The sequence below is a fragment of the Perca flavescens genome, chromosome 2 (assembly GCF_004354835.1).
Source record: "Perca flavescens isolate YP-PL-M2 chromosome 2, PFLA_1.0, whole genome shotgun sequence".
In the NCBI taxonomy this organism is placed as follows: Eukaryota; Metazoa; Chordata; class Actinopteri; order Perciformes; family Percidae; genus Perca; species Perca flavescens.
The window spans coordinates 7,107,994-7,122,289 of NC_041332.1; the positions used below are offsets into that span (position 1 = coordinate 7,107,994).

Sequence of the window (14,296 nt, forward strand, 5' to 3'; positions counted from 1 at the left end):
GAGTCACAAGTTCACAAGCCTGAACTCTGGGAAAGTGTGAGGAGACAAAGACATGGATACTTTTTGGGATACAATTGTAGAATGTGAGCACACCTTCAGCTGTTCCTGCTCTGGCTGGCTCTGATGTTTGGGATTATATATTTTGAAAACTGAGTAAACCCTGCGGTTTGTTGCCTAAATTAAAGCCAGGATTAAACTAAATTATATTAAATCCTTGTACAACTTTGTTTTATTTTGTGATAGTTTATGACTGACAGGGCTTCATTTAAATAATGTATAAATAATATACAAACTCAGCCTTGAGGTTATATAGTGGGACACAGAGTATAAAACTGACACAGGCTCTGCAGCAAATCAGTAACACTTCTATATGTCACGCGCCGGTCACATCTCATTCCAGTCAGGTCAAAGAGATAAAGAGCTCAATGCAGCAAACTACTACATGAAGAACATTGTTTAGTTGGGAGGCAGGATGTCCTGTCTGTTTACTTGTAACTGAAAGGCCACAGCCAGGTTGGATCCTTGCAACAGTAAATGCACATCCAAGCACACTATCATGTGTTCTGGTGCAGTGTCCTTTTGCAAGAAACTTAATCCTTCTCTACTCGTTCATTGTAACTCACTCTAGATCCGTCTCAGGTAAATGCCTGAAAGCTAAATTAATCATTCTAATCTAAATTCAAACTGCTTTCGAAACGAGCCACGGCGCTGAATATCAGAAATGATTAGGCATCTTCTTACATTCAAGGAGTGCACATCTAAACAGCTCCCAAAAGTAAATTACGTCGGAATATTGCTATAGTCAGGATATTAATTTGAACGATGTTAATGTTATGATATACTATACCCCTAGATAAGATACTTTTATTATCCCGAGGGAAATTGTTGTCCAGCAGTTTGCAGTACAAAGTAGGAAAGGGTGCAAATATATAGAGCGCAAATTAAACAAAATATAAACAGTAAAGATTATCAATAAGGTGCAAAAACCAAATGTACACAATGCCAGAGATGTAAACAGTTAACGCTAAGGGTCATAAATAAACAGGTTAATGGTAAGGTGCAAAATTTAAAACTCAGTTTAAAAGGAGGCTGAATCTGACAGCCACCACAGCTGTACAGGCAACTAGAAAAGCTCCACCTACAGAAACTCAAACTTCATCAACAGAAAATCTAATTTGTTGGGCTGACAATCGTTAAATAATAAGCACCCATAAAATAAAGAAATTCAGAGATTTTAATATCTCTAACTTTCATCTGTATTTTTGTTTTGACAGAAAAGGGGGACTTCATAGCGCTGGACCTCGGTGGGTCGAACTTTCGGATCCTGCGTGTCAAAGTGACGCAGGACAAGAAGCAGCCGGTTCAAATGGAGAGCCAGGTCTATGAGACCCCTGATGACATCATTCACGGCAACGGGTCACGGGTAAGCACAAATATGCCTTGTTGTAACCCTCCTTCTCTCCCTCTCTCTCGCTCTCCCCTCTCTCATGGCTTTGTCCTCTGAACATACCCCGTCAACAAAACGGACCGGTGACCTCCAGTGGAGGATACTGGACACACCAGTAGCAGATATCTGGTTCACCTCAATCCTGGCCCAAAGGGTGGCTGTTCTTTTTGCTGGCAGACAGAAACATCTGTCAGCATCTGTTTAATCAGTGTTCCAGACTGCTTACATTATTTACTATATAGTTTCAGGGATTAGGAGAACATTTTTTCTCTTCCTCTATGATCCACACTACTCTGCAAGTCAAATTTCTTCTTTAGTTTTTCAGTTTTTTTAATATATATAAATCTGTTTTGTTGTAATTTTTGATAGCAGCAAAACTCGTGTAAACGGAACTAACTACAAATTAAGGTCCGTTTTAAAATTCCAGAATTCTTTCTCCCCTTACTGTTTATAAAAAAAAAAAAAAAAAAACTGATGGAAGCAGCTATTCCTTCCAGTCTAAACTGTCCACATCATAATCCCTATCATCAACAAATACTTAGCAAATACCTCCCGACCAAGGTCAGACACACAACTGGCTCCACTCATACAGAGCTCAGAAGTTTGAGGTCGGGTCGAGATCAATATGTGTAAAATGACCCCCCTAATAACACTGAGGGTAACGACAGTGAAGTCAGAACCGACGCTGACCTTCACTAAACTTATAGGGAACAGCTGGCAGGAGAATTGTAACTTGATAACCAAAACATGAGAGGCTGTCTGAGGCTGTGTGATTGGTTTAGACCATGACTTGCACAGACAGAGCAAAGACAGATGCTGTTGAATGAAATGTCAAGGATACAGCTGCCCACAAATGTCATGTGTTATATGAACAGGTTAAAAGAGAGTGATTTGGTAAAATATAAACATCATAAATATGAAGCAAAACAGCCTTCAAAACAGTGAAACTCGCAATAGAAATGCAGCCGTCTTCTAAATAGTGTTAAGTTATTAATATAGTGCTGTTGAGTGTTATGTGTTGATGGTCTTTCTTCATCAATCTATCTGGCCTCCTAAAATGTGACACGTTATACACTCAGTTCAGTTGCCAGTTTATGAGGTACACCTAACTTAAAAAAAAACAAATGCAGTCTAATGCACCAGTCCTGCAATATAATCCTACTTTAACTAAGGTTATAATGTTCAGCTTTTAAAAGTGATGGTTATGAGAGAGTAGCTCGTGAACTTTTACTTCTCAAGAAAAATGTCAAAAATGTGTGTTGATATAATGTTGGTCAAAGGGTTTTGTTTGTTACAGTATCTTGGTATTCGGCAGTGTAAACGTCTCTTTTCTGTCCGCAGCTCTTTGGCCATGTTGCAGATTGCCTGGGCGACTTCATGGAGAAGCAAAAAATCAAGGATAAAAAGCTTCCTGTGGGATTTACGTTCTCCTTCCCCTGTGCCCAAACCAAACTAGATGAGGTAAACACTTGGAACAAATGTGTTGTTTAGTTAGAAGTTAAAGAGATACACAGTGCCACAGTCAACTTTCACACTATTACTTTTCAATATTTTGGCGAGTTTCTTCTTTTATTTTTCCCCAAGTCTTGAGGTTCCAAGATCAAATGTGAGCTGGAGGATGTTCTTCATTTTCTTTTATCTTGTGGAGACAAAGTATATGAAACATGCATCACAAATGTTTGCTTTCTCAGAGAGGGTAAATGTTAACGTAATTGTGCTCTAATGGTGCGTTCTTTTTGTCCACCGAAGTCGATTTACGAGTCGTTTTCCAGAGTTACGAACCGGAAGTTGCAAAAAGAACGCCCCCGAGGTCGTATATATACACGACTCGTCAAGTCGTCTGAGCTCAGAGGACCCCGAGTTCACTTTCAAAGATGGCTACGTCGTATTTTGTAGCTTGTGCAGCTGAAATTGGCTAGAGACGCTCGGTTGCTACATGACAACAACGGCTTTAAGCCGAGCCTTGAGCAGAAAGCAGAGCAGTAGCCTAACCTTAACGTTAATCAAAACGTAATTTTCATGTATCAAACTGTGAAATATATTTGTGTAATATGTCAATAACTGGGTGAATAGAATCCTAAATGTTACTAAAAATTTTAAAAAAATCCATCTTTTCTCCAACTCAAAAAGAATGCAACAACCCGCGGTTATTCGTTTTTCGACATGAATGTGACGTCACATTCGAGCTACTAGTCGCGAAAGTCGCAAAAGAACGCACCATTAGTACCATTGGGAAGAAGTGTTGTTGGAAGGTGATGCCATGGTCAGAATAGCAATGGACAGACATTTTGGACTTGCCATGCCCCTCTTACTGTAACTTAAAGTGTGTCCTTGTACTTGTTTTATAGGCGGTTTTACTGACGTGGACAAAGAAGTTTAAAGTCAGTGGTGTAGAAGGCGTAGATGTTGTGAGTCTTCTGAACAAGGCTATCAAGAAACGAGGGGTGAGTTTTTTTTCTTCTTCTTTTAACTTAGCCATTTGCATATGGTTTACAAAACTAAAAAAACATTAATTTTTGTCATGTTTCATTGTTTGTACCATGATGATGTACCAACAATGATGGTATACTTTTTTAAATGTCTGTTGAGTCCAAACTTAGTGATAACTGTAATTATTATTATTATTATTATTAAACAGAATCTTGTTTTTTAAGGACTATGAGGCAGACATCATGGCGGTGGTGAATGACACAGTTGGCACCATGATGACCTGCGGATTTGACGATCAGCGTTGTGAAGTGGGCATCATCATAGGTAAAGACACAGACTACATTTTTTAAAAGAACCTTGGAAGGAGAAATAATAAAGTAGATGATACAAACTGATGAAAAAACAACAACATTGGGGACCGACTTAATATTGTTTGCTCATAAAATTATACTGTTTTGATGCGTTTTGAAAAAGCAGACAAAGTCAATGCATATATCCAAAGCACTTTACAGTTCCATAAGCACAGTTCTACACGTGGGGGCGCCAAAGGTATTATAAACACTAACCCTGGCATCATTAGGACAATGCAATCTGGCTACTGAGCGCCACAGAGCAAAAGAGTCATGCAATTCTGCATCCTTTTCAGGAACGGGAACAAATGCCTGCTACATGGAGGAATTGCGTCACATTGACCAGGTGGAAGGAGACGAAGGCCGGATGTGCATAAACACTGAGTGGGGTGCCTTCGGGGACGATGGGTCCCTAGAGGACATCCGCACAGAGTTTGACCGCGAGATCGACAGAGGCTCCATCAACCCAGGAAAACAGCTGTAAGATTTTCCTTCAAAGTTCTATGTATTCAAGAAATACCGATACCGAGTACCGGCCGATACCAGTGTGTCATATATTTTATTATGTTTTAACAACTGTATACTACTATCCCTGTATGGATGTGATATTATTTGTATCTTTGATACGTGGTATCGGATCGGTGCGTAAACTCCAGTACTTCCCGATACCAGTGTTTTAGGCAGCATCGGAGCCGATACCGATACTGGTATTGGTATCGGAACATCTCTACACACTACCTGTAAACCTTGTAGCCTGTAAAATACGGCTACAAAACCCATGCAGCAAAGAGCTACCATTTGGTAAGTCCATTGTTGCAGAATAATAAAAACACTGAAAGTGCAGTAGACCTTAAAGGACATTATGTGGCTTACGTACTTTTGTGACAAAAATGTTTATGTACATTTAAATGTATACCAGTGTACATTACAATAAATATGCATCAGTCTTGTTCATAATTATGTAGCAGCGTCAACAAATTTAATCCGCTACAATAAAGCTCCTTTGTTCTGTGTTGTTAGTACACAGTAATCTAGAAAAGATCTGTGTTTGTTTCTTAAGTGCAACTTTAAGATTCATCCTAGAAATAGAGAATAGAGGTTACAGGTTTTCTAAAATGGTATCCTGCCAAGCAAAAGCAGAATGTCGGGGCTTTGAAGAGAAGATGGAATGACGCAAACTGTATCTGTGACACACACTGTGTTTCTCTCTGCTCAGGTTTGAAAAGATGGCCAGTGGGATGTACATAGGAGAGCTGGTTCGACTCATACTGGTCAAGATGGCCAAAGAGGGGCTGCTATTTGAGGGACGGATAACCCCCGAGCTCCTGACGAAAGGAAAGATTGAGACGAAACATGTTTCTGCCATTGAAAAGTGAGTTGGGAAAATGACTTGCAGTAATGCACAAGAAAAAAATAATCTTGATTTTTCTGGGAATGGTCTGCAGAAAGTTTTCACAGGAATTAAAAATAAAGCTCCTTTGTTGCCTTAAAAGGGCATACAAATTATCATCTGGACATAAAAAATGCTGTTTCATGTTCATTTTAGGAGTAAAGAAGGGCTGAAGAAATGCATGGAAATCCTAACAAGGCTCGGGGTGGAGCCTTCAGATGAAGACTGTCTGGCTGTGCAGCACGTGTGCACCATCGTATCCTTCCGTTCAGCAAATCTAATTGCTTCCACACTGGGAGGCATCCTCTGTCGTCTTAAGGAAAACAAAGGAGTCACACGCCTACGCACCACTGTGGGCATTGACGGCTCTCTCTACAAGATGCACCCTCAGTGAGTTTTCTTTAAAGAGAAGTGTGTAGACCGTAATGCTGAATATTGAAAGTTGGGATTTCATGTCTCTACATTAGCCTTCACATCAAAAGAAGAATAAGATACTCAGTGATCAAGACAAACAACATCCTCTGAGGAATATAGAGGATGCAAACCAGACATTCATTTTAGTGGTGGAAAAATGTTCTAGTTCTATGTGTCTTCAAAACAAACAAAAACTCCCACACATATCCAAATTATTTTTATTTATTTATTTTTTTAACTTTTGGTTGATGTTTCTTCGTAAAATACCTAGTTTGTGTATCTGCCACATGAGTCGGATCCATTCCAAAATGTAATGGGTTCTTTCTTGGCCAATGCTACACCCTTCCACCAAGTTTTATTAAAATCAGGCCAGTAGTTTTTATGTAGTCCTGCTGACAAACAGACCAACAAACAAACCGAACCGGAAACAGCCTTCTTTGAGGAGGCAATACAATAATAAAAGTAAAGTATCAGTGCAATAATATGGAATAGTTTCAGTTCACAGTGAAAAGAGTTATGTATGTGTAAAATATCACCTAAGACCATCTCAAATACTGTACCTATACCCTGTCTATGTCCTCATCCCGAGAAGATTTGGTGTTGAATGATGAGCAAAAGATTGGCATTTTGTATTAGATGTTATACCGATCGAGCCTCTCTCATTAGAATATCTTCTGCTCTCTGAACAGATATGCCCGCCGTCTGCACAAAACCGTGCGTCGCTTGGTCCCAGACTCAGATGTCCGCTTCCTGCTGTCTGAGAGTGGGAGTGCGAAAGGAGCGGCCATGGTGACAGCAGTGGCGTACCGTTTGACGGAGCAGGCGCGCCAGATTCAGCAGACGATGGCAGAGTTCCGGCTGAGCAAAGCGCAGCTGCTAGAAGTGAAGAAGCGCATGAAGGTGGAGATTGAAAGAGGCCTCAAGAAGGACACCCACAAGGAAGCTACAGTCAAAATGTTGCCTACTTTTGTCCGAAGAACACCAGATGGAACAGGTGATTGAATATCGATTTGCAGACAGGTGGGAGGGAAGGACCCTGTGGTGGAGTTTGTTTCCATGTGCAACTTGTGATTTCATCAATAATTTGGATCAGAGCATTGTTTTCCATTAACACATGTCCTGAAACACTAAAAACAGTGTTTTTACTGTGATTGGAGACGCTGCTGCTGTTTAGAAATGTTGATCAGGTTTGTTGGGTTGCACGTGTCCTGGTCAACATCACTTCTGTAAATCATAAAGTGCATTTGCGCTGTTACCAGGTCAGGTTTTAACTTATGACATAAACGAAGAGATGAAACAACTTTAACCAAATTCTCAGTCATCTTCTTTGCCGTAGTTTGTGGCAGGATAGAAATTACACTGTCACCGACTTATATCTTGGCAGGGAAGGGATAAACGTCACAGACAGGCACAGACAAGTACAGATTTCAAAGTCAAGGGGAATTAACTACTGTCAGAAATTATAAGAACATATAATACAGCAGTAACACTTTAAATTTGTTACTGTGAATCCTTGACTTTCAAAAGTCCCACTCCTATGATTTTAAATTGTATTATGTAAGCATCAGGGAGCACTATTTTTTCTTAAATAAAAAGTAAACTTATTCACTGACGACAGGTCAAGTTTCGCTGGTTCTTAAGCTAACAAGGCTTTTCTTGCGATACAGAGAACGGAGATTTCCTCGCTCTGGACCTCGGAGGAACAAACTTCCGTGTGCTTCTGGTAAAGATTCGCAGCGGGAAGAAGCGATCAGTGGAGATGCACAATAAAATCTACGCCATTCCCATAGAAGTCATGCAGGGCACAGGAGAAGAGGTAACGACTTTGTTTCTTTGTTGAGGATTTGATGCTTATTAGGAAATAAGTCTTTTTTTGCATGGACATAGGTACTCATTTCTCTATTTTTGACAGATTTATTCATATTTCTAGACACAATAAAAAACATTTAGAGGATGCGCTAAACATTTTTGTCTCGCCATAAAAAATGAAGTGATAGCAAAACTAACCATATCTCCCAGTGTACAAACCACTAAAAAGCATGTCTCTTTTCAGCTCTTTGACCACATTGTGTACTGCATCTCCGACTTCCTGGACTACATGGGAATGAAAAGTGCTCGCCTGCCGCTGGGTTTCACCTTCTCCTTCCCCTGCCATCAGACCAGCTTGGACGCAGTATGTTCTCTATCAACTATCTTAAAAATAGCACACCACTTTTGTAAAATAGAAAGCAAAAGGAAACAGACGAGTCCCTTGAATGTAACATAGAAATATCAATGCAAATGGTGGCAAGTAGTTAAAGAAAGTTTAGAATAATCTTCTCCTGCTGGCAGCTGGATGTGGCTGATTGTGAGCAACTAGAACCTTGTTCAGTGATATATTAGCATAACTAATCATTGTCTCCATTGATATTTTCTCCTCCTTTTTAAGGGTTTTGAGAGTTGACAATTTTAGTCAGAAGGCTGCTCTAACCCTTTTACCTACAAAGTCATTATTTGAGTGTTGCACTATCAAAACCGTATTTGTTAGCTATTTCCCAGTAAGTCTTATGTGCTCTGCAGGGTATCCTCGTAACCTGGACCAAAGGATTCAAGGCCACAGACTGTGAGGGTGAAGATGTGGTGGAGCTTCTTCGGGAAGCGATCAAGAGGAAAGAGGTAATGCAAACAGGAAGAACATCTAATCATCATTAGGTATTATGTTAGTTGAACTGCAGCAACACAGACATCAATGCTGTACAAACACCACAGTTTTGTCCGTTGTTTTCAACATTTAAATGCGACAAATCGATCTAAAATAAAATAGTATGGTTTTAGTAAGGGCTAAACTTCTAAAACATTTAGCTCTCGTTGTCTGCCATCTTCCTGCTAGTTTAAAATAACTTGAGACTGCTGCTTTGCTGATACACCGATGCAGTTTTGTTTGAATGTATCAAGAACTTCAGATAAGAAAGATTTCATAATTAGTTTTTTGGACCAAAGCACCGTGTATAATTTGGCCTCTTTGTAGCTCAGATAGGTTGCCTTATGTTGCTTTAAAGCCCAACATATAAAAAGGTCTGAGATGCTGCTAACTAGCTTGCAACCGTCTGTAGCAATGTTTTTTAAATGGGATTAAGAAATCTCAGATCTGAAGTCCTTTAGCATGATGTGCTGGTTTTTGTCCTCCCACTGTATATTTCTACAGTACAGAAGTGCTGTTTTTTTGCTATGCATAACATTTTAATGTTTTCTGTACTGAAAAAAAAAGGTACTCTAAGGAAATTCACTGGGCAAACAAAGTAGTTATAGAAGAAGATATATTGTTCTAGTACATTTCATGGATACATGCTAATCCTTGCATACTGACACTTTTGGACTGAACTACATAAAACCCCCACTGTGCAAACCAACATCTTAACAGCATCTATTAGGGCTGCTCTCTCTTAGTCGATTAATCGACTAATCGGTCGTTTTGGTCTTAGTCAACTTAGATTTCTTTAGTTGATTAGTCATGTTTTATGCTTTTTTCATGCTGAATGACTTATTTCCAAGAAATGTACAAGCACATCTCTGGTAAACACAAGAATTAAAGTGGTGCTTTTGCATGACTCTTTGCAGAGAAACTCAGATTTACAGATCTGTCGATTAAATCAACTAATCGATTAGTCAATACAATTGAATGAGTGTTAGTCGACTAAGAATTTCTTTAATCGAGCACAGCCCTAGCATCTATCATGGTCTGGCATATACAATACAGCTGGTTAATTATTTATTGAAAAAAATGCCTATTTTGGTGTCATAGTTGGGAAAAGTAGGTTCTGTTGTGTTTATTTCTAAACTCAGAGACCTGGGCGCCAATAATTAGAAAGAAGTAGTCAAGTCTTAAAAATCTCAAATCTATGGGGCGCCCTGGTAGCTCAGTCCTTACCGCAGCGGCCTGTGGTCGAGTCCGACCCGCGGCCCTTTGCTGCATGTCATTCCCCGTCTCTCTACCCTCTTTCCTTTTCATCAGTCTATCAATAAAGGCAAAAAGCCCAAAAATAATGTTAAAAAAAAAAAAATCTTCATCATACTGTATGGGCACTCATTTTGATATTTTTTAACTTTATTTCTATTATTCAGTGGATTTTACCTCCCATTATATGTTATGCATTCTTTTTTCATATACATTTTATCTTGTTTTGCTGTTGTCAGGTGTGTTTTATTTCCATCCTATCGTTCATTAATTATGATATTCTATCCATGTTTTTATTTTACATTGATTCCCTGTTCTTAGGCTCATTATTTCCTTTTTTTTAAAGCATTTTGTGCTTCATTTCTTGTATTAAAGATGCTGTACACTTATTATTATTATTATTATTATTATGAACCAACACATTTTAGTTGAGATTATCCATTGGTTTTGTATTCAAGAAGTTTTGTTTATTCAGCCGCACTTTTGAGTTTCTCATATCAATTTCACCCTTTTAGATTGAGAATCCAGTAAGTATTATGGGACTGTAAATCATTAACTGGCAGGTAAAGCAGTGCAGGACTGCAGCAGTGTGTGGTTATTGTTGTAATAGCATGTCTTATCACCTGGAAAACCTACTTCCAGATACTGTGGAGTGTGTGTCTGCGTCTGCAGTGTGGGTGTTCCATTTAAACTCAGAGTTAGCACAGTGATGACATGGATGATCCTCTGCTTTTTGTGTGTTTGGCAAGGCTCCTGAATTTTGCAGCAGTCTGAAACAGCTTGTGCATTTTATTGTGTAGTCTGTTTAGGAATGCGAGTGAACTGCATTGTGCTCAGAGTGGCATTTAAAAAGTTACCAGGCCTGATATTAATCCTTCTGTCAACACACCCATTCAGAAACCACGGCTAGATATAAAATGTGGACTTAACATTGCTGTAATTTTGAGTGAAAACCTGGAAACATAAATGGTATTATGTAATCCAAAATATTTTAGTTAGTTTGGTAAAAAACAAGTAATCATCTGACATTTGTTTTTAAACCTGGCGTTTAATAATTTAAAAGTAACATGATTTGAACTCTACTCTGTACATTGACTTATGGATTGTAACACATCTTGAATTGTGAGACTTGTGTAATGTAGCGACAGCAACAGATATGTAGGTTCATCATACTTCTGCCTGTGATTTAATTTTCTAACCGCTTTCACAGGAGTTTGAGTTGGATGTGGTTGCCATAGTGAACGACACAGTGGGGACGATGATGACCTGTGCATACGAGGAACCCAACTGTGAGGTTGGGCTGATTGCAGGTGAGAAAACACCACCGCTTTTTAAGGAACTTTTGATCTAAAGAGAAGGTTAAGTTGAAAGTATCTAACTAAAATGGAAGGAGTCTGTCGGTCATTCAATTTCAACGACAACCGTTAATGCGATCCACTTCACACTTGGTGGGTGATTTGCTGAGTACCAAAGGAAGTGCAGCGTCGAGTGCGAGCTCTTGAGATCTACGAGACATATTTATTAGAAGTGCGTTATGTACAAACTGTGTAGCGTACAGAGAGGGGACCCCTATTAACTGATACAGCGCAGAACGGCATGCTGGGTACAGCTCACTCTGTGTCCCTCACCACAATACATTCAAGAACAGATGAAGAAAGAGAGACCAGAGATGTTACATTGTAGCCTGGTCCTGAATAACTGTTTGCAAATGACCCGTCATGGCAGGTGTATTGCACAGGACCCAAGGAAGCGCAGTGTCGAGTGTGAAGTTGTTTGGATGAGCGGTTCTCGAGAAAGCTGCAAGCAGCAATACCGGAGGCCAAACAATTGGCCTGTTCCAAACAGACACATTTTGAATGGGCACTGCGCTAGTTTGGTAAACATTTAGGTAGTAAACTTGTATACTCACAATTGTGTTATATTTACTGTGCCTTACGGTTTTTGTATTGATCTATAGCACCAATTGGAAAACTAATTTACAGTTAGTTAGTTTATCTTAGATTTTGTTTTAAAACAGAAAGTCTTGCAAAATTAGGTATCTTTCAGAAGTTTTGAGGTTGACAGGCTTTGTGTCCTCTCAGGGACCGGCAGTAACGCCTGCTACATGGAAGAGGCGAAGAACATCGAGATAGTGGAGGGAAATGAGGGCCGTATGTGTGTCAATATGGAGTGGGGAGCCTTTGGAGACAACGGCTGCCTGGATGACATCAGGACAAAGTACGACCAGGCGGTGGATGAGAACTCGCTCAACGAAGGCAAACAAAGGTGAAGACACCTCCAGTATTATATATATATATATATATATATATATATATATATATATATATATATATATATATATATATATAAGGACTTTCATTGCTAGTTTAACACAAATAATATAACAGATATAAACAAACAATGGAAGATACTGCTACTGTTAACTAAGATGTGTCTCTTTCTTATACGGGTCAGATATGAGAAGATGTGCAGCGGTATGTACCTTGGAGAGATCGTCAGGCAGATTTTAATTGATCTGACAAAGCGTGGCTACCTCTTCCGGGGACAAATCTCTGAGACGTTGAAGACCAGGGGCATCTTTGAGACAAAGTTCCTGTCACAGATAGAGAGGTGAGTTAATCACTTAACATGCATTACTGCGGGTGATTCATTAATACACATCAAATCCAAAGGCTGACAAAGCATTATTGTGTCGGTTACAAACTGTTGTTATATTTAAAAAGGTAAAATCCATCTTCAAATATATTTTTTGGGCCTTTTGGTGGTAACGTTTTCTTATTTCAACAGATAAGCAAATTATTTCTGTTACAAACTATTCTTCAGATTTGTATGCAATTAAAATGAAGTTCCATGGCAGAAAAAAAAAAAGTGCTGTACGCTCAGCTTTAGATCACTGCACGTGTGCACTAATTTTCAACATCCAATAGGGAATAATCATTAGTAAAGAGAGAAGAGGTTTCTCTCCTTTGATAGCAGCAGGGGTGAATATTATGTAGGAAACTCAAGCTTAGTAGTTGAGACAGGTGAAGGGAATTCACCAAAATAATAAATAACAATTAACTGCCACACAATTCCTTTGTAGTCACCACATTTCACAAACTGCTATCCAACGATAAACGAGCAGAAGTTAAAATTGCCATGGCGAAGGTTGTGCATGTTTGGTCCCACATTGTTTGCATTATTGTCAGCCTACAGAGTGTTATTTCTACCTCCCAGGCATATTAATTCCCATGCAGTATGCAAATTTAGTTGTAGAGAAACAACAAAGTAGGTAAATCTTCAGCAGAGAAAACCATGTCTGATTTTAGGCATTTAGATCATTTTTGTTTGGTAACACAAAGCATACCTTTTTATATCAATCTGCACCCACAACTGTATAACCACACAACTTAAATATTGAAATGTCAGGGCTGTCCCCAACTAAGGAGATTCTTAATCCACTAACACTCAATACACATTATTCTGCCGACTGATGAGTTGATTTAATCGACAGATCTGTAAAACTGAGTTTCTCCACAAAGAATTGTGCAAAAGCACCATTTTAAATCTTGTGTTTACCAGAGATGTGCTCATAAGGTTATTGAAAATAAGTAATTTAACATTAAAAAGCATTTCAAAAATGACTAATTAACTAAAGAAATCTTATGCCGTTTTTCCACTACATGGTACCTGCTCGACTTGCCTTTTTTGGTTTTCCATTATGACAAAAAAGTCCCTGGTACCTGCTAACAGGTACTTTTTTTAGTACCACTTCCGTCGAGGTTCCAAGCGAGCTGGGGCGATACCAAAATGTGACGTGAAAACCTGCAGACTCCTGATTGGTTGGAGAGAATCGTCACTAATCACTGCGTCATCACTGCTAGCGACAGACGGGGGTGTCCTGAACAAACCTGCCATTTTTAAATAGTTTAGCCAGCGGTGTTTTTTTGCTGCCTCCAGCTTCTTTTGAAACAAAATTTGTCGTCTGGCTGTGGCAACAGCCACATGCCGAGAATCAAAAACAACACGCCTTCGACGTTAGGTGTGTGTCACGTTAGGTCACGGCAGTTTCCTGCGGCGTCGCTATGACGACCAGCCATGGTCGCCTCACGCATGAGGCAGTACTAAATCTGCAATGGAAAATGGAGGACGGGGCACCGTGGTCGAGCCGAGCAGAGCTGGTACTAGCAGTAGGTAAGCGCCATTAGTCGACTAAGACTAAAACGACAGATTAGTCGACTGAAAAGGAGGCAGTATTGAAATGGTTCTGTCAAAGCAGACATGGTTATTGTGATGTATTATTTAGGTACATAAAACAGGTTTATGACTGTTGATTTTCATACTGTAGTGAA

At 39.4% G+C, this 14,296-nt stretch overlaps 1 protein-coding gene across 2 annotated transcripts in view; it reads left to right on the top strand.

Moving 5' to 3' along the window:
* The window catches only part of LOC114548334 (hexokinase-1), a 23,331-nt gene that overhangs the window by 6,316 nt on the left and 2,719 nt on the right, over positions 1 to 14,296 (top strand). The window contains exons 3-17 of one of the 2 annotated variants that reach the window (XM_028568222.1): positions 1,275 to 1,423; positions 2,789 to 2,908; positions 3,796 to 3,891; positions 4,102 to 4,201; positions 4,524 to 4,707; positions 5,444 to 5,599; positions 5,774 to 6,007; positions 6,721 to 7,025; positions 7,699 to 7,847; positions 8,085 to 8,204; positions 8,591 to 8,686; positions 10,481 to 10,492; positions 11,176 to 11,275; positions 12,047 to 12,230; positions 12,420 to 12,575. In XM_028568222.1, the coding sequence (XP_028424023.1) occupies positions 1,275 to 1,423; positions 2,789 to 2,908; positions 3,796 to 3,891; positions 4,102 to 4,201; positions 4,524 to 4,707; positions 5,444 to 5,599; positions 5,774 to 6,007; positions 6,721 to 7,025; positions 7,699 to 7,847; positions 8,085 to 8,204; positions 8,591 to 8,686; positions 10,481 to 10,492; positions 11,176 to 11,275; positions 12,047 to 12,230; positions 12,420 to 12,575 (2,161 nt within the window). The remainder of the gene's footprint in view (positions 1 to 1,274; positions 1,424 to 2,788; positions 2,909 to 3,795; positions 3,892 to 4,101; positions 4,202 to 4,523; positions 4,708 to 5,443; positions 5,600 to 5,773; positions 6,008 to 6,720; positions 7,026 to 7,698; positions 7,848 to 8,084; positions 8,205 to 8,590; positions 8,687 to 10,480; positions 10,493 to 11,175; positions 11,276 to 12,046; positions 12,231 to 12,419; positions 12,576 to 14,296) is intronic. The other variant, XM_028568229.1, reaches the window with a different exon arrangement.